Source organism: Felis catus, chromosome D3, assembly GCF_018350175.1.
Source record: "Felis catus isolate Fca126 chromosome D3, F.catus_Fca126_mat1.0, whole genome shotgun sequence".
NCBI classification, from domain to species: domain Eukaryota; kingdom Metazoa; phylum Chordata; class Mammalia; order Carnivora; family Felidae; genus Felis; species Felis catus.
The window spans coordinates 86,143,728-86,164,488 of NC_058379.1; the positions used below are offsets into that span (position 1 = coordinate 86,143,728).

Here is a 20,761-nt window from a genome sequence, read left to right on the forward strand (position 1 = left end):
TGTGTCTCATAGGATTGTTGTGAGGGTTAAGTAAAACCCAGCATGGGAACCAGGTGCTTGGCAGGAAACTCAGTATGTATCTGGGACACCAGTGAGCATCTCCATCACATTCATATCAGGTGGATTGTAGGTAAGAAAATTCTGGGTCCCCACCCATACCGACAAAGGTATGTTGGCCCCATGTCTATATTTTAACAAACTCAGTGACCCTAATGTGCACTAAAATTTGAAAACTTGGGTATAAACTTGATTATAATTAGCTTCAAAAGAATCTACCAGTGATTTTATGATTTAGTCATTCCTTGCAAAGTTTCAGAATTATTGGAATAAGTTGAATCACAACATCCTTAAATCATCTTCTTAATACCTGCCCACACTGTAATGATAGTCCCTTTTTACTTCATATAAGTTATGTTTGGCTTTTTTTTTTTTTTAATCGGCATCATCAGAGACGTATCTATTTGGTAGACCTCTTTTCATTGTTTTAAATTGTATTAATCTCTGCTCTCATGCCTTAGGAGTTGCTCCACAGTTTGGGGTTTATTTGCAGCTTCTTTTTCAAATCTCTTGAAATGGATATTTGATCATTAATTTTCAGCTTTTTGCTTTCTTAATAGATTTTGTAAAGCTCTACATTTTTCTTTGAACACAACTTAAAATTCCAGTAGTCACAGTGTCTTTCCCAATGCTCAGATTAAAACAGATGTTAAAATTGGAGGGAAAAGTGTTGTGGGAAAAATGTTTTTCATTTCCATCTGCCATAAGTAAAAAAATAATATTATCTCTGATTATAGCATTCATAAATAAAATCTAATATATAATTTAAATCTTTGAACATCACTGGATAAAAATATTTTTAAAATAATAAAGGAAATGGTTAGGAACGATACAAAATAAAACAAGGCCATATAAATAAAGCATTAATAATTTGACAATAAGTTGATAATAAATTTTAACAAGTTATTTTTTATTAAAATGTAGCCTTTTGGGGCATCTGGGTGACTCAGTCAGTTAAGTATCTGACTCTTGATTTCAGCTGTGGTCATGATCTCACAACTCATGAGTTTGAGCCTCACCTTGGGCTCCATGCTGGCAATGGGGAGCCTGCTTAGGATTCTCTGTCTCTCTCTCTTTCTCTGTCTCTCTCTCTGCTCCTTCCCACTCGCTCTCACTCTCTCCCTCTAAAAATAAATAAATAAAAACTTTAACAATAGGGGCACCTGGGTGGCTCAGTTGGTTGATTGTCCGACTTTGGCTCAGGTCAAGATCTTGCAATTGGTGGGTTCAAGCCCCATTTCCAGCTCTATGCTGACAGCTCAGAGCTTGGAGCCTATTTCAGATTCTGTGTCTCCCTTTCTCTCTGCCCCTCCCCCACTCACACCCTCTCTCCCTCTCTCTCTCTCTCTCTTTATTTGTCTCAAATAAATAAATAAATAAATGGATATTTTTTAAAAACTTAAAAATAAAATTAGATAAAATGTAGCCTTTCTCATGTTGGGTTAAAAATAATCTAATTTTGAACCACTTAACGGAGATTCAAATTTCCAAACTGACTCAAGAAAAAATAGAAAATCTAAAGAGCCTTACATCAATTAAAGAATTAAAGTTATTATTATACAACTTCCTATACACAACCCCTAGTCCCACATAGTTGCAATGTTGAAGTCTATTCAGCATTTAATGGAGAAGAAATACCAGTCCTATGAAGGCTTCTTCAGAAAACAGAGGAGTGATTATTCCACAACTCATTTTATGAGGCTACTGTAACCCAGATGCTAAAACCAGGCAAAGTCAATATAAGAAAAGAAAATTGCAGACAAGTATCTTTCATGCATATAAGTACAAAATCCTTCTAAAAATTAGGAAAGGAAGACTAAAGTGTTATAAGATAATACACTGTGATCAAAATTGGTATGTGCCAGAAATGCAAACATTTCCCAAAATCAATCAATATGTTTCACTATATTAATAAATTATATGATTATTATAATTGATGCTTAAAAAGCATTTGATAAAATACAATATTCATTTGTGAAAACAACTCTCAGAAAATGTAGGAATAGAAGGGGACTTTCTCAAACTGATGAAGGACATCAATGAAATCATTCAGAAAATATAATTTTTAAGATAAAGATATTGAATGCTTTCCTCATAAGATTGAGAATAAGACAAAGATATCCTCTCTCACCAATTGTTTTCAGTATTCTACATATTCTACTTAAAGTTCTGACTTGTGTAATATGACAAGAAAATAAAGTAAAATCATAAAAATTGGCAAAGAATAAGGAGCTAAGGTCGTGTACCTGGAAAATCCTAAGGAATCGATGAGAAAAACAGCTATAACCAAGTGAACTCGGTGATGTTACAGGATAAAAAATTAATATGCAAAAATTTGTATATATGGGTATATGTATGAATATTACAGAGAGATTATATATGTATACACCCATATATATTAGTAATGAGCAATTACAAAATGAAAAGAAAAATATCATTTACAGTATCATCAAAAACCATCACATACTCAGAGATAAAATTGGCAAAGTATATAACAGACCTCTACACTGAAAATTAAATATTGCTGGGAGAAATTAAAAGATATCTAAATAAGTGGGATGGTAAACTGTGTTTATGATTGCAATAGTCAGTATTGTCAAGATGTCAGTTCTCTCCAAATTAGCCTATAGATTTGACACAATGCCAGTAAAAATCCTAGAAGCCAGGCATTTTTCTTAGAACTTGATGGGACAGTTTCAAAATACATTTGGAACAGAAAGGTCTAAGACTAGCCAAACTGTCTTGAAAAGACAAAACCAAGTTGGAATGGATACCCTTTCTAGAAAATTTTGGGATTTACTACAACTGACAGCAATGAAGACAGACAATAGACAAAGAAGTCTATGGAACAGAATAGAAAGACAATGATCCATACATAGATGGATTAGTAATTTTTTACAAGGACACCAAAGTCCTTTCTCCCAAGCTCATTGCTCATTGCAATGAGAAAAGGAAAATTTCCTTAATAAGTGAAGTGACTGGATATCCCTATGGGAAATCATGAACCTCAACCCCCACCTCACACTATACTCAAACATCAATTTAAGATGAATGGAACTTTGAGATAGGCCAAGATTTCTTAAATAAAACAATGAAAGCAAACTGTAAAAAGAAATAATTTGGGCTTCATCAAAATTTAAACCTATGGTCACCAAAAAAGTATTATCAAAAAATTTAAAAAGATGGGGCACCTGGGTGGCTCAGTCAGTTAATCATCCCACTCTCCGTTTTGACTCAGGTCATGATCTTATGGTTTGTGGGTTCAAGCCCTGTGTTGGGCTCTGCACTGATTCTGTGGGACCTGCTTGGGATTCTTTCTCTCTCCCTCTTTCTCTACCCCTCCCCGGTTCACTCTCTCTGTCTCTCTCTCTCTTAAAATAAATAAATAAACTCTGAAAATAATTAAAAAGGAAATACTAAAAATGGAAAGCCACGAACTGGGAATAAATTAGTGATATGCTGAAGCTGGGTGTTCCTAGCTCGCAAAAACCTACCAGAACAGGCCAAAATAACCTACAGTGTTAGAAATCAGACTGGTGGTAGCTTCTGGGGCATGGCATAAGGGAACGTTCTGGAGAGCAGAAAAGTTGTATGCCTTAATGTGCTTTTGTCAAAACTGAAAGGACATCATAAGTGACATATGAACATTTCATTATGTTTCGGTATACCAGTTAATATAAAAAATAAAATGCTAAAATTGCTACGAAAAATGTAGGAGAATATTAAGTTTCTTTCAATAACAAAGGACTTTTTAGAAAACTACTTTCCACTTTCTGGGCTTACATAAATATTATAAACAAAATGATGAAAACCTGAAGATGAAGTTGTGATCGTAAACGTGGTAGAGAAAATTTCTAGTATATAGAATCATCACAACCAACGTGAGTAACAGTAAACTCAATTTTAAAAAATTCTGGCAAAGGACACTTATATTAATGAATGTATAAAGTAGATATTTTAATTGGAATATATATCGGTGAGGAAATTCTGGAAATCAATTTGGCACGGTCATTCTTGAAAGAGTTTATGACATTTAATATAATGATTCAGATGTTAGGGCCCGATGTAAGTTAATAATTAAGGATATTAAAGTGACTCAAAATTTATATATAAGAATAAAGTAAACTCTATGACTCAATATGAAATGACTGAATCATTCAGCAAATTGAGCTAAAAGTTCAAATTACTGTAGCCTAATTTATATTAGTAAAAAGTTGGCATAAATTTAATATTCATCAAGTAGATCATTTTAAATAAAATATGGCATAGTCATACAATGGAATATTATGTATTCATTAAAAACTATGTCCCCAAGGAATATTTAATAGCATCTGAAAATTCTTATACTAGTGAGTACAATTCAAAGGGTTCAATACTTTATATTCAGTATAATTACAATTGTATGTGAATTTACTTATATGTTAAGATACACTATTGCTTTAACAGAGATGACCTCTGGAAGGTATAATAGCAGTTGAATTTATTTTATTTTTAAAATGGCTTACTGTATTTATAAGAGTGAACATGATTTACTTGGAAATGTAGATAATATTCAGTCAACAGTCATTTTTTTGTGAAAAGAGAAAAAGAGAGGAGGGGAGGTGAGGGGAAGGAGAGGAGAGAAGAGGAGAGGAGAGGAGAGAAGAGGAGAGGAGAGGAGAGGAGAAAAGGAAGGAAGGAAGGAAGGAAGGAAGGAAGGAAGGAAGGAAAGAAGGAAGGGGAGGAGGAATTAAATTAATTGCTGGGGAATTTAAAAATACGGCTGTTGTTTTAAGTCCTGCCAATTGATTGAAGAAATACAGAGGTTCCAATTCACAGTGGCCATTGAGCAGATGGCATCTGGCAACTGAATTTATTACTATTGCCACATTGTAATAAAATACATTTGGACAAATTTCAGCACTGTGGTAAAAATGAAGTCACAATTTCTGAAGAGTTCTTCACATCTCGATGAGTATAAATCATGCTTTGTTTCATTCCTGGTGTGTCTGTATTATACAGATATCAGGATGTGTCTAAATGTGCAGATATCTGCCTTCTCAGTGTGGCTCCATTTCTAAAGCTGCTGAAATTGAAGGCTGACCACTGCAATATCCCAATATTACAGAAAGTTGGAGACAAGAATATAAAATTCAGAATGATATTGAAAAATCTCATTATTTTCTGGGTAATATCTAGTTCTGTTTAATTCCTTAACACTTCATATAACTGTTAAAAACAAGGCAGTCTACCTCAAACAATGGTGTGAACCTAGATTTCAAACTGAGATGAGTAGTGATACATTCTGCACTCCAGAGCATATGGTCAGTTTCTCAGATACCAGATTCTGAATGAATTTATTCATTGATGCTTAATATTAGACCAATGGCTCTGGTCCTGGGACTAAATAATATTTAGTGAACTGCTTATTAATATAGTGCTAATATTAAAATTTCATGCTTTGAATTGTTATGTAACAATTGTTAACTATAGAGCAGAGAATGAGGCTTTCTTGCTGTCTCAGAAATGTTCTGTAGCCCCAGAGCAGTGGCTGATGGGTGAACAGTACCATGAAATTCTAAAGATCAGGCTGGAAGATTAATTGAAGAGGAGTCTTTGAAGGTCTTTCACAGGAGGAGGGCAGCAAGGAGGAACACATCTCCCTCCAAGCACCAGAGAAGCAAAAGAACTACTCACAGAATTTGGATTGCTTGCCAGATTGGGTCAAGGACCCCCCCAACTTGCCTGTGGTGATGGAGCTGTAGAATCTGGTCGCCCCATCCAGGCTGGTACCAGTGCTCAAGAGAGTTCGGGGGACAAGAGTTTGGAGATGCAAACTCACCACGATAAGTCTGAGGACAGGTTGCAAGATGTGGGTTACAGCTGTTCATGATGGCCATGTGAGAAGGAAGATAAAGGTCACCAACAAGACAAGATACGTTTCCGCATTTGATGAGACAACAAAGTTTGGATCTTTTAATGAACCAGCTGCAGTAATAAATTTAATTTAAACAAATGCTTTCCATAAACAGTGACTTTTCTGATCACGTGACATTTTGGAAAAAAACAATTTAATTCTCTCTCCCTTAAATATTTAAAGTTATCGTGAGCAGTAAGTTGCATATAGAGTGAGTGTTACTTTGAGGAATCACTGGCTCATACAAACAACTAAGTGAAATCCAGAATTATAAATGAATTAACCAATTATTTATAGCTATTGCTAATCATGACAAGATCAGTTTTTACATATATGTAATTATTTTATATGTATATTAGATGTAATTATTAATTTTCTTTAAGCTATATAATTAAAATAATACCTACACATTTTCGCTAATGAACTTCAACAAATATATAAGCCTCTACTCTCTGGAAGATCCTGGAAATGAAATTCAGAAAATTAGGGATGTCGCCAAAGAGCTAAAGAATTCTTTTCTTTTTGCGGGGCTTCTCCTTTTGAGCTGTGCTTGGAATTTAAAAGGAAGAGAAGGTAAAAGATGAGGAGCTCACACTAACCTGCTTCGCTGAAGTTCCTGTAAAATTTAACATCTCCCTGTGGAACACCAGGTGGGTGTTAATATTTACAGATTTCTTGGTTTCCAAACATTTAGGCATAATACTTAGTTCCATGTTCCGTCCTTTTTTTGACCCAACCTTCTGAAGTATCAGGAGAAGTGGGATGGATAGAAAGGATATGAGTGTCCTGCAATCAGCTAACAATTGAAACTTATCAGAATCCTTCTTTGAAAAAAAAGGAATGAATTGACATCCGATAGACATTTCCCAAATTTAGTCTAAGTAACTAACATGCAAAAGATGCATTTTGTGTTCAGGCAGCCACAGTGAGCTGAATGTTCACTATGTGCTAGACGCACAAAATTATTTAATACCTACCTTCCAAAAGCCTATATTTTAAAGAATACTCCAGGGGCACCTGGGTGGCTCAGCGGTTGAGCATCCGACTTCAGCTCAGGTCAGGATCTCTTGGTTGGGTTCATGAGTTCAAGCCCCACATTGGGTTCTCTGCTGTCAGCTCAGAGCCCGCTTTGGATCCTCTGACCCCCTCTCTCTCTGCCCCTCCCCTACCTGTACTTGCTCTCAACAATAAATAAACATTTAAAAAATACTCCAATTAATTATAAGGGAGCACATGTGTTTGTTGTTAGTATGGTTCTTCCTTTAAAACCAATTTTCCATTTGCAATGTTACGAGATGGAAATTATCAACAAACTGGTCAAAGAGTTCATCATCCTGTCGTATTCTATTACTCACTAGATGATGTTTTGCTTCATGTTAGAAACTTGCATCTCTGATCTGGGGTGCCTGGGTGTCTCAGTCAGTTGAGCATCTGAATCTTGATTTGGGCTCTGGTCATAATCCCAGGATCATGGAATCGAGGCCTGCATCCAAATCCATGTAGATGGCCCAGAGCCTACTTGGGATTCTCTCTCTCTGCCCCTCCCCTGCATACACTCACTCATGCTCTGTCTCTCTCTCTCTCTCTCAAATAAATAAACTTAAAAAAATAATTTAAAAATTAAAAATAAAAAAAACGCTAAAAAAAACCAAAATGTAACTCTGATGCTCTGTTTCCTACAGCCCCTGCATGCTCCACTTGTCTCCACCTGTCAGGCTCAAGCTAATAGCTATAGTTGGAATGTTCCTGCCTCAAACCAGATCCATTTAAAACCTCATTGGCTGAGAAAGAAAGGTTTCTGTCTTTCTCAGAGCTGATGACCCATTCAATCTTCACACATCACCCGAGGTCTCACTATGCCTTTTCCAGAACCATTTCTCCTGAGTGTAGCTACCCTTTCTTGCCAGACCTTGTCCAATTCAATTTGACCAAACCTTGTTTTGTAGTCCCCTTGGACTGTTCTTGTGGTTCCCACCTGGACTCTGGTCCCAGGCCTTTTGGGGTGTAGTCTATTCCTTTGGACCTCTTAATCCACCCCTAGAGTAGAAATGCCCTTGTAAATGCAATAGCAGATTCAATATAGTAAGAAGCATCTTTGTTGGACATAACGAATCATTTTGTAAATATTTCACCTTGCTATTGTTTTTGGCCATTTAAAATTAAATTATGCTTTCTCATATGTTGGCCATTATATAAACCAAAATTTTCTCAAAATACAATCTCATGGGCACCGTTTGGAATTTTTTTTCCACTCTAGAATTCTATAGTTCCATATGTCTGAGTACATTTTAATCTAATTTTTTTTATTTAACCTTTTCAAATATTTCTCTCTTCACATATTCAGCAGTCTTCACAAGACTTAATGTTGGTAGAATTTTTATCCATGGTTTAGGATATTGCATTTAAACAGCTAGTTTCTGTGTCTGCTTCAGCAGACACACTAAACAGCTTAGTTTATTTCCTAATTCTTTTGGGTGCTTGGAAGTGTGTTTAGTGTGTCTTAACAGTGTTCTGTTATTGTTGATTACCTTAAAAGAAAATAGTCAGAGGGGCGCCTGGGTGGCTCAGTCAGTTGGGCATCCAACTCTTGATTTCAGCTCAGGTCATGATCCCAAGGTCATGGGACCTAGCCCTGTGTCAGGCTTCATGCTGAGTGTGGAGCCTGCTTAAGATTCTCTCTCTCTCCCTCTGCCCCCCCCCCCACTCTCTCTCAAATAAGAATAATAATAATAATAAATAAAATAATTGGAATATACATACATATCTTGATGAATTGAAAACTTTCATAGACCTCCTTTCTTCCTATGCCTCTCACTTCTTTTGTTCCAACTGGCATAAGAATTCTTTCCTGCCAGATCGGTCATGAGTCAGTAGAGATGGGATTAGTCTATTTGAGCAGAAATTAAAGAACAGCTTTGAATTAAGTGTGCTGGTTTGTTCTACTGGAACATAGTATCACTTTCAAAGCATCCCTCGTAGTTCCTCTGATGCCACTACTTCCTTGGCAATACTCTAAAATGGGTTCTTCACATCAGCATTTCTCATAGTGTGGTCCCCAGGGCAGCGGCATCAACATCCTCTGGAAACAAGTAGAAATGCAAATTGAACGGCCCGGCCTGGACCTACTGTATCAAAAATGAGAAGGGTGGAGTGCGCCCAGCAATCTATGCTCAAGCAAGCCCTTCAGGTAATTTTGATGCACATTAACGTCTGAAAATCAGCGCTCTCAGCAGTAAAACCCAAAGGTAGGCTCTTATGTGAGAAGGTGACATGATAAGAGGGTGGTTAAAACACCTGCCTCATACAATTATTTCACAAAGTTAAATAGTTTAAAAAGTCACTTCGGGGGGGGCCAATTTTAGCTATTTCACATTGAAATGGTCTTTCCAGTGAAAACCATCACAAATTTTAGTGAAGCAGAATATATTTTACATTACTAAGGGCACAAAATGATTCACTCCTTGTAAATGTGGGAAGATTTTTTTCCATGAAAATGGAATCAAAGAAGAATTTACTAGATAACTTGAGCTGCCTTCATTCTCTGCTGGATTAAATTAGTCTACTTTTTAATTGAATCTCAAATCCTTGGAAATTACCCATTAGGATGAAATAGATTTTGAATATTTAAAAACCAAAAATAAAATTTCTTAGAATAATCCTTTTTGTGGGATGAAAGAAATAGTATCAAAAGGAAGGTTGGCACATTCTAGACATTAACAAGAAGGGCTTACCATGAGTTGCTAGGTAGCAAAGTGTGTGAAGCCTGGGGGAGTGGAAGGCAGACAAGAAGGTCACGGCAATACATTTTACCTGCTTGATATCACCTACAGCTGGCCTAGGAAGGAGTCCCTTGGGGCAGGTTATCTGATATCTATGTATTTTTTTTGTAAATGTGCCTCACCAATTTTGACATCTAGAGCCCTATATCATGTGAATCGTATGAAATTCAATTATTCATTATTTTTCAGTTTTCCAGTTCCATATTTCTTTAATGTCCATTGTGATGATTGTACCCTTTCTCTGTTTATTTTTTCTAGGTTTTATCTGCTTACATTAGAGCACACAGATATTTCAGTGAAAATGCAATGGTTCTTTGGGTCCTCTGTAATACTCCATGGGTTATAGGTGATTTTTCATGTGTCATCCATTTCGAGGACACATGATGTCAGGGTTATTTTTTTTACATGATTTTTTTTCAGATATCAAACTATGGGTGTGAATATCAAGGGTCAATGAAGCCTTAAGCAACACTAAAATTGGTTAATGATGTTTATTTCAATATTTTACAAGAAGTGTTATTTCTTGGCATGTTGGCAGTGATTCTTTGGTTGCTATCTTCAGACTCTGTAATTGATAGACAGGAAGGAATTTAGAGGAATGTTTTACATTCCATTTTTATAACAAAAGTATTTTACCTCTGCTCAACAGATGCCACTGACATACGATTACTTCCAAATGTAAAAGCTGAACATCAAAAGGGTCTTGGCCAAAGAAAAGATTTCTATTCACGCATTATCTGTATGCATGAGTCATTCTGTTGGGTCCAACTTTCATTTATACTCTTACATGAGATCAGGTCCCTTTGTTCTGCTACTTGTAATCCCATTGGTATGTGAAATGTGGTGGCAATGTGAGTGATGTATTTAATGCAAAATATTGAGACTTTACTTTGATTGTACACAAGAATTTTAAGATTTATGGAATATATATATATATATATATATATACTTTTTATTGCAGATAATTAATGGGGCAATGATCTTTCTTCATTGCTTCAGCTATGTAATTTATCTTGTTTTTCTTTTCTGGAGGATATGAATGTGAAATCCATATACATATTAGTTTTATGGGTCAATAATCCAAGTAAAAAATTGAATTAGATTATTCTGGTCAAAAATATCTAGACACTTGAATATAAATATGATCCATTTGGTTACTACATTTCAAGCTATCATGCTTAAATTAAATTTAACCCATTTGGAATCTGAATTTTTTGTTTTGTTTTTTGGCATCAGCAAAGCAATTCTCTGCAAAGTACCTGCCACAGAAAAGATTCTTTCTATTATATAGACAATTCCAGCTCAGTACCAATAAACACTCAGTATTTCAAATGGTGGCATTATGATGGATGATGGCACATTCTTAAACATATCAATCCTTTCTCAACTGCAGCTGCACCATTATGCCTCTCAAAATCATTAATTCAACAGCACTGCCTTTCAAGCACGATTCACAATTAAATTCAAACTCACAAAGATGTATCTGCCAGCAGTTCTTAAACTTTTTATTATCATGACATTATTCTTTTTATAATTCCTCAATTCTTGTGGTGCATATTCGTCATGGGATATATTTATTTCATTCCTATAAGTTAACCAATGCTTATTTATTGATTGCTTGCTATAAACCAAGAATGTGGTGCTTGGAATTGGGGATATTTTATAGGTCATACCAAGTTCTTTGCTGCCTGGAACTTATGAACTAACCTTATTTTTTATAAAGTGCATCTGATGCATTTAAATGGGGATCAAGGACTGTGGAACTTTGCAGTAGCCTTTGAGATACACAAGTTATAAAGCAAGGTTTGGGATTGTTGCCTGATAGTCAGATTTTCAACTGTAGAATACCCAAGAATGAAAGTGGCTATATATGTTTGTTTTGCTTAACAAAACAATATCTGAAGTCCTGCAGAAGTAAATAATGGCTATCTGCAATTATCATATGCTGAATGTGACTGTGAATACAATGTGTTTTGAGAGTCAGTCTAGGTGTGCATTAAAAGCTTCATAACACGAAGGTAAAATTGAGTAAATTCTTCCTTCAATTAAATAAGACATTCCTCGCAGGAGTTATATATATGGCTTGCATTTAAGATTGTGTGAAGTAGCAGACACTAAGCATCATTTTGGCAGAGACCTCACTTAGCTTTTACCCTTATGTTTCCATTGTACAATTTCACCATTTCATCCTCACCACAGAGAACACAACGCAACACAAAGGGTAGAATGAGTGAGTGAATGAATTATTGATTAAGAATAGTTTAACTGGGGTGCTTGGGTGGCCCTGTCTGTTGAGCATCCAACTCTTGATTTTGACTCAGGTCATGATCCCAGGGTCATGGGATTGAGCCCTACATCAGGCTCTGTGCTGAGTGTGGAGCCTGCTTCGGATTCTCTGTCTCTGTCTCTGTCTCTGTCTCTCTCTCTCTCTCTCTCCCCATCCGTCTCCCCATATTGCACATTCTCTCTCTAAAAAGAAAAAAAATATTATAATTAACTCATTTTCTCACACATCACATGGAAAAAGGTAGTGTTTCGCACCATGTACCGGTGTTCCCAAGGGACACAGTAATGTTTTCTGAAGGCTGTAGGTAGTTCCACAAATTAATACAGTGCTACCATAAAGACTCATACCTGTTTTCACTTAATTTGCACCATTCTTTGTTTCTCTGCAGAGAGATTCAATGTATACCTTATGCCTACACCAAATCTGGATATTTATGGCGAATGCACAATGCAGATCACTCATGAGAATATCTATCTCTGGGATATCCACAATGCCAAGGTCAAACTGGTGATGTGGCCTCTCAGCTCACTGAGGAGATATGGACGGGACTCAACGTGGTTCACCTTTGAGTCAGGAAGGTAAGCTCTAAGTGTCACAAGCAGGGGGTGGGTGAAAAATAAACTCCTGAAGGAAAGGTTCTGTCCATCTGCCCAGGATGACCACTGTGTTTAGAAAGGGTAGAAATGACCAAATATATAATTTCTCCAGATCCTTTTTTGTTTTTTTTTTTAATATGAAATTTATTGTCAAATTGGTTTCCATACAACACCCAGTGGTCATTCCAACCTCAGAGGAGGTGCCCTCCTCAGATTCGTGTTGATAATCTAAATAAAGTGTGTTCATTCTATGACAGGTTAATTACCCCATTCTAAAAATTTCAGTCTTTTACACTGGCCTCAAACTGATTTCATAATTATTTCTATCATGCCATATAGTTTGCAATATTATTACAATACTATATTTTTAGTGTATCCAATCATATTATCAGTGCAATAAAATTCACTGTCCCATAAAATTCAACATGTCCCTACTAGCCTTATTTTTGTGAGTTCTTTATAAGCAAAAAAATTTTGAAAGGAGTTTTATATTAAATTGTTTAAATATTACATTTTAATACTGCCGATATTATTATTGCCGATAAATTAATCCAGTACTCATTTATCTAGATTTTTATGTTAACATTAATTAAGTGTAAATGTTAATTCAGAGTGACTGAAGAAATATTTTCAAATATGTAACATATGAAATGTATAACACAGATTTTAAATACAGTATGTCAAAAGCAAGTATGTTGGTTTCTTAATTATAGCATATGATTGGAATCCATAAATGTTTTAAATGAGTGGTTGTTTCATAATCACAATTTACAGACAGAAGTTTAGACATGAGCTTCAACCAGCTAAGTGAATATCTTTGCGCAATGACCCCTACCCCTTTGTGATATTGTTGTCACATATACAAGACAAGACCTACTTAGATTTGGGGATTCTGTATAGTAAGAGATGTTTAACGTATCAGTCTTCACACTGGGGACATGATTTATCACATTCTGAAAATGAATCTGTAACATTATAAGATAATTTTAGCAAAGTTTTATTGTACTTGATACAGCAATCTTAATTTCATAACTTTGTTCTTACAAAACTACTAAATACTTATTCAAGGTCAGGTTCTGACAATATCCATCTAGGTTAGGTCAAGGCCATATATTTTTTAGAATTTTAAGCGGAGAGGAGAAAATAAGCTGAGCTGAGCTGAAGTAATTCTACCACTCAGTTTTGCACTAGGTTATATTAAACCCTCTACTACACTGATTTCTCTAAGAGGCTCCAATCCTGTGGTTACTTAGTGGTTATGAGTTCACTCAACTGTCCATTTCCAATCTGCCTAGATATTGACAGTAATAAGAGTAATCACATTTTAGATAACTGTTAGGAAATAATTCTCTTAAGAAAATGAATATTTTGGGGCATGTATACTATTTTAAAATTTATAGGGTTATGAAAAAGGGATTATAACTTACTCACTGACCTAAGGTTTCCGATACATTTTTTTTTTACTGGTCATAAAAGTTAATGTATGTATAGAAAAAAAGTGATGGTTTATTTTCATTACTTAATAACATTACCCCCAAAATTCCCTCCTCTGGATTTTTCTCCTAGGTGTTCCTATTTTCCTATTTTCTTTTTTTTTATTATTTATTATTAACATATAGTTGACATGCAATGTTATATTGGTTTCAGGGTTACAACATAACGATTTGATAATTCCATGCATTCTCAGTGCTCACCATGATAAGGGTGTCACCATGTCACCATCTGTCATCATATAGTGTTATTACAATGTTACTGACTATATGCCCTGTGCTGTACTTTTCTTCCATGACTCACTTACTTTATTTCATAACCAGAAGTTAATCTTCATCTGTTTCCATTCTCCCTGTCCCACGGCTTTCTGGCAACCACCAGTTTGTTCTCTGTATTTGTGTGTCTGTTTGGTGTGTGTTTGTTTGTGTGTTTGCTCGTTTGTTTTGTTTTGTTTTTTAGATTCCACATATAAGAGAAATAATATGGCATTTGTCTTTTTCTGTCTGACTTATTTCACTTAGCATAACACCCTCTAGGTCCATTCTTGTTGCAAATGGCAAAACTTCATTCTTTTTAAAGGCTAAGTCTATCGCGTATATATGAGTGTGCAGGAGGTGGGAACATACCACATCTTCTTTATCCACTCATCTGTGAATGGGCATTTTGGTTGCTTCTACATGTTGGCTATTATAAGTAATGGTGTTTTAAATATAGGGGTGTATACATCTTTTTGAATTCGTGGTTTCATTTTCTTTGGAAATACCCAGTGGTGTGATTACTAGATCATATGGTATTTCCATTTTTAATTTTTGAGGAGCCTCTATACTGTTACCTGTCTATCCCCTCATTTCAGAAGGCATCTTCTCAGGATTTTGAATAACAGTAAGGTTTCTTTTTCTTTTATGGCGGTTATGGAGAATTTTCACTCCATTTATAAATGTTCACATTAGTTTTTGCCAGTTTCATTCTTGATTCTTCAAAGTCTTTAAGGGGAACAGACTGGCTTTCCAACAGTGTTTAAGTTGATATTCTCAACCAAAACATCCAACTACCTGATGTGCAACTTGGTTTATCTGACAGTCACTATTAATTGGTCTTCTATGATCTTGGTAATTTTTAATAATTTTAAGATACATTAAAAAATAAAACATATCAGAGTAGGTAAGGACCACAGTCTTCAAGGCTTTTATGTTTTATTTTTGTTTTCTTGTTTGTTTAGTTTTGTTGGTTTAGGAGATAATTTTTTTCTACACTTTTTATCAGAATAACTTCTTAATAAATAATAATATTTAAAAATCATCTTGACACCCAAGCTCCGCCGTGCCTGGGAATCGGAGAGAACTAGATTTAGGTCATTGCTCTGTCACTTGTCAATAGCTTCCAGTTTTCTTCTTTGCATTAGAAGTAGTATCATCTCTACCTCCTACATAAATTTGTAGAGATTGAGTGAGTTTGTGATCGGAAAGCAGCACACAGCACAGTACTGTCACGCGATGGGCATTTAAGAAACCATGATTACGTACGCTTGTCAGAAATTATGTATTTATTTTCCACTTTCTGAACGAAGCTTCTACTTATCTCTGAAGATCTCTATTCTTAGAGAACTCTGCTAAGGCACATCCTTAGCCAAAACTGGAAATGTGGGGAGAGATGAGCCAAGCAAAAAGCTTGGGAGAAGCCGGCATTCAAATGCTGGAAAAATCATTAGAAACTCAGTGTCTGAGAATAAAAATCAGTGTTACCTGTCATGAGTCAGGAATTTGAGGCGGAAATGGGTCTGGTACAGCAAGACTTCAGAGTACAAATAAGGGGAAAATACCGAACGTCTGTCTTTGTGCTAACTGGTGCTTGGAGCATAATTTTATGGGTTACTAGGTGCCTATTTCATTGAAGAGTCAGCAGATATACAAGAACTCTCTCATTTACTGTGTGTAATTCTTTGGAATGAGTTACACTCCAATAGTATTGCCTGCGGGAAAATCAGAGTGTAGAGCAATGAAAATCAAACTTCCTTACCCTTAAGTACATTAAGGGAAAAAACCTAAAGGAATCTAGACAAAAAGCTACTAGAACTAAGAAGTGAATTTAGCATGGTTGCAGCATATAAGGTCAATATATAAAAATCAATTTTATTTTATATATAAGCAATGCATAATTGGAAGGGAAAATGTTTTAAATATCTCTTCTAATCTCATAAAAATATGAAATATGTATAGGTTATTTTAACGAAATATGTGCAAGACCTATACATTGAAAACCACAAAATATGACTAAGAAATTAAAGAAGGCCAAAATAAATGAAGGTATATACCACATTTGTGAATTGGAAGACGCTGTATTCATAAGATAACAGTCCTCTCCAAATCAATGGGCACATTCATTTTAATGTCAACAATCCCAAATGACTTTTCTAAATCAAATGTCAAGTTGATTCTAAAAGGTATTTCGAATTACAAAAGACCTAGAGTAGCAAAAGCAATTTGGAAAAGAACATATCTGATGGATTTCTACTACCCTATTTTATCCTTGTTATGAAGCCACAATAATCAAGACTATGTGATAGTGACATAAGAATAGACCTAACAATCACCAGAAAAGAATGAAGAGTTCAAAATGGACACCTACATATATGGCCGATTTATTTATTTGTTAATCTGCTGTGTTAATTTAATGTGAAAAAGAAACAAATGGGGTGGGAACAACCAGATACTCATTAGGAGAAACATGAACCTCAGCTCTTACCTCACTTGCATGGACTGAATTCTGAATTGTGCTCCCCTCCCCTGCCCCCACAGCAATATTCATATATTGAAGCCCTAATCCCAAGTGTGATGGTATTTGGAGCTGAGATTTTGGGGCCTTTGGAAGACAATTCAGTTTAAATGAGACCATGAGGGTGGGGCATCATGGTAGGATTAAGGTCCTTATAAGAAGAGATACCAGAAAGCTGCTTTCTCTGTTCTGCCATGTGAGGTGGCCACAAGGAGAAGGTGGCCATCTACAAGAAACAAAGAGAATCCTCACCAGAAATTGACCATAGTGACACCTTGATCTTGGACTTCCAGCTTCCAGAAGTATGTGAAAATAAATGTCTATTCTTTAAGCCCCCTTGTCCATGGTTATTTGTTATGGCAGCTCAAGCTAATACACTCCACCAAACTCCAAATGCATATATATTTACATAACAAAACTAAAATTATAAAATCTATAACAGAAAACAGAGGAAAATATTTGTAACCTTGAAATAGGCAAACATTTCTTTATTTTATTTTATTTTATTTTATTTTATTTTATTTTTAAATTTACATCCAAATTAGTTAGCATATAGTGAAACAATGATTTCGGGAGTAGATTCCTTAGTGCCCCTTACCCATTTAGCTCATCCCTCCTCCCACAACCCCTCCAGCAACCCTCAGTTTGTTCTCCATATTTATGAGTCTCTTCTGTTTTGTCCCCCTCCCTGTTTTTATATTCTTTTTGTTTCCCTTCCCTTATGTTCTCTTAAAGTCCTCATATGAGTGAAGCCATATGATTTCTGTCTTTCTCTGACTAATTTCACTTAGCATAATACCCTCCAGTTCCATCCACATAGTTGCAAATGGCGAGATTTCATTCTTTTTGATTGGAAATAGGCAAACATTTCTTAAATACTAAACCAAAACCACAATCCAAAGAAAAAATATTTACAATTTCATCAAAATTAACATCTACTCTTTAAAAGACATCTTATAGAAAATGAAAAGGCAAGCTCTAGACAGGGAAAAAAATTCATAAATCATGTGTCTGACGATGTTTATATTTGTGATCCTTAAAGAACTCTCAACCCAAAATAAGAAGCAAACAATCCATTCATAAAGTAGGCAAAAAAATGTTGGACCAGTTATAAAAGAAGATACGCCGATAAACAGTACAAACAAGAAAGGATGCTTATTATCGTCATGAGTCCCGAGGAAATATGGGTTAAAACCACAAGAAGACACCAATATATTCTCCCCTCTAGCAAAAGAGAAAACATGACAAAACTCTGACACTATCAACTGGAGAAGGAACAGCTCTTGACTCGGTGTCATGGCTGATACGAATGGAAGGTAGAACATCACTTCAAGTACGAGTTTGGCAGTTTTTTACGTACACCATATGACAGAGCAATTTTACTCCTAGATACTTACCTATCAACTGTCTGCGGCCATACCACCCTGAACATGCCCGATCTTGTCTGATAGTTACCTACCAACTGCCCCCAAACAACACATGAATACTTGTGTTGGGAGGGTCAGAGCAACTTCATGTGTAACAGTCCAAAACTGGAAACAATTTAAATGTCCACCAATAAGTGGACAGACAAATTATAATGTAGTTACACAACAGAATACCACCTACCCGGGACACTCAATGTAGGTGGATCTCAAAAACATTCTAAGCAATATGTATGTTTTCATTTCCAGAAAACCCTACAAGAGGCAAAACTTAATTTATAGGGACAGAAAGCAGATCAGTGGTTGCCTGGCACTGAGGTTGAGGTTGGGAGAGAATGGACTGCAACTAAGGAAATCTGGGGGGTGACGAAAAATGTCCTATATCCTGACGTGTGTCAAAACACACAGAATTGTTTACTAAATATTGGCATTCTTATTTTTTTAATATTGGTATTATTATCTGCAAGTTATGCTCCAGTGTTTTCCATGTGAAACAAATTGTGGGAAAAGAAAATAGAACATTAACCAGTCTATGATCGGTCTATGTTATATTCTTTCATGCCGTTTGGATGTTTGGCAACAAGCATTTGTTACTTTTATAATAAAATACTTCCTCTGGAAGGAATGGGGCCAAGGAAGGAAAAAGAGCCTCAGGCACTCTGTGGACAGGGAGTCTTGAAGCTGTGAGGTACAACTAGGCCTTTATTCCTAGAGAGGTACTACAAGATCAGAAATCTGTTTTTGTAACCTGTCCAGGTGGTACGCTTTCTATATTCTCTATGTCAGTCTCCATTTTTCCTTCGTATTGAGAATTTTTTTTGATACCTATATTGTCTGATTAAAAAGTTAATACAGACTTGAAGGAGATGTTGGAAAGAAAAGCTTAAAACTCACTCATAGTTTCTCCATCCTAAGATAACTGCTTTGAATATCTTGATGTACTTCTTTCCAGTATATTTTAAAATTGATGTAACTAAAGATGTTTATCCTTCATTTTCACCTAATATGATACTGAGAAGTCATCTCTGAGTCCTTTAAAATCAAGATTCTAATGGCTGTGTGGCCTCTGCACATATGGCTATGCCATCATTAATGTAACATTAAGATGTTTCCAAAATAAACTATTCTAAATAAAGCCCCACTGACCATCTGTGAAAAGTTGTGCAAATCTCTGATTATTTCTTTAGCAAAGCCTTTTTAAAGTCCTACTGGGTCAAAGGACGTGAATGTTTTCAACGTCTTCACAAAAGAGCAAATTGCTTTCAAGGAAAGTCATATCAATTCATACATCCTCTAATGGGGCAAAGAGACGGCTCTTTTTGACCCTATAACCACAAGCACTAAAATGATGATTTAAGATGTTTCTATTTCAATCAAGGACTTTGACATCATCTTTGTTCTTTTCATTTTGGTCTTTATCTTTATGATTGGAGGTCTGTCCTTGCATATAGTGTTCATTTGTATTTTTTTCCTTCTCTAAATTTGGGTGTCCTTTGCCCTTTAATAATTGGACTATTGACCATTGTTTTAGGCATCTATTTTGTAAATTTCAGACAATCCCACTCTTGTGAAAGGAAGCCAAGGACAGAAAGTCTGGCCATGCTTGATCCAGGGAAATAAAAGCAGGACATTGTGTTCCCTGAGTCAGGACCCGGGGGGGGGGGGGGGGGGGGGGGGAGGGGAGGGGGAGAGTGGGTGATGAAGGCAATTTAAAGGACAGATTGGCAGGTGAGACCTAGCCAGTCATCCCAGCAAACCTTGAAGATCTGCATTTTCTGGGTTTTCTTTTATTGGCTTTTTTGCACAAAGCATATTATTTGGTAGCCATTTTTCGCCATTTATTTATACTACTGCATGTACTGGAAACTAATAAATTGGATATGCCAAAATATACCTTTTTTTCACTGACAGACTTTTTTCAAATGCATTGTTAAATTCTTCTGTACCAACAAAATATAAAAATAAACAGGAGAGGAGCTAGATCATTCTTTCTGGGGGAACATACCTCACACATCCTCATGATTATGATCCTACACCGTGAACTTGAGGGAGCACATGGCAGGCATGGGAACAGGAGAACAAAGACCAGGAAGCTTTCGGTGCGAATTGTTCCTGGAGAAGCATGGTGTTTGGGAGATGCATTCACAGTGTCATGCCAGCTTAGAGCAATTGCTCTTGTACCATAATGATTATAAGTTTGCATTTTGAGAGTAAAAAACCACCAATTTACCATGCAGCTTATTTTTCTCAAAAAAAAAAACCCAGAAAAGACATCCAGACCTGCAGAGGAAGTCATAGGATTCAGGATTGTGTGCCATTTTATCCTGTGGAAGGCAAAATTATGTTTTTAACTGCTGATGTGGCATCTGCACTTCATATAACCTCATAAATATTACAAGCAAACATCAGAATGAGTTCAAATGGCTGCATAACGAAATTCAAGTGAAACCCCAAATCCT

The 20,761-nt window shown here is 35.8% G+C and overlaps 1 protein-coding gene across 1 annotated transcript in view; it reads left to right on the plus strand.

The window, feature by feature from the left end:
- The window catches only part of DOK6 (docking protein 6), a 371,728-nt gene that overhangs the window by 217,992 nt on the left and 132,975 nt on the right, over positions 1–20,761 (plus strand). Inside the window, exon 5 of the mRNA XM_023242093.2 lies at positions 12,408–12,597. Within this exon, the coding sequence (XP_023097861.1) occupies positions 12,408–12,597 (190 nt within the window). The remainder of the gene's footprint in view (positions 1–12,407; positions 12,598–20,761) is intronic.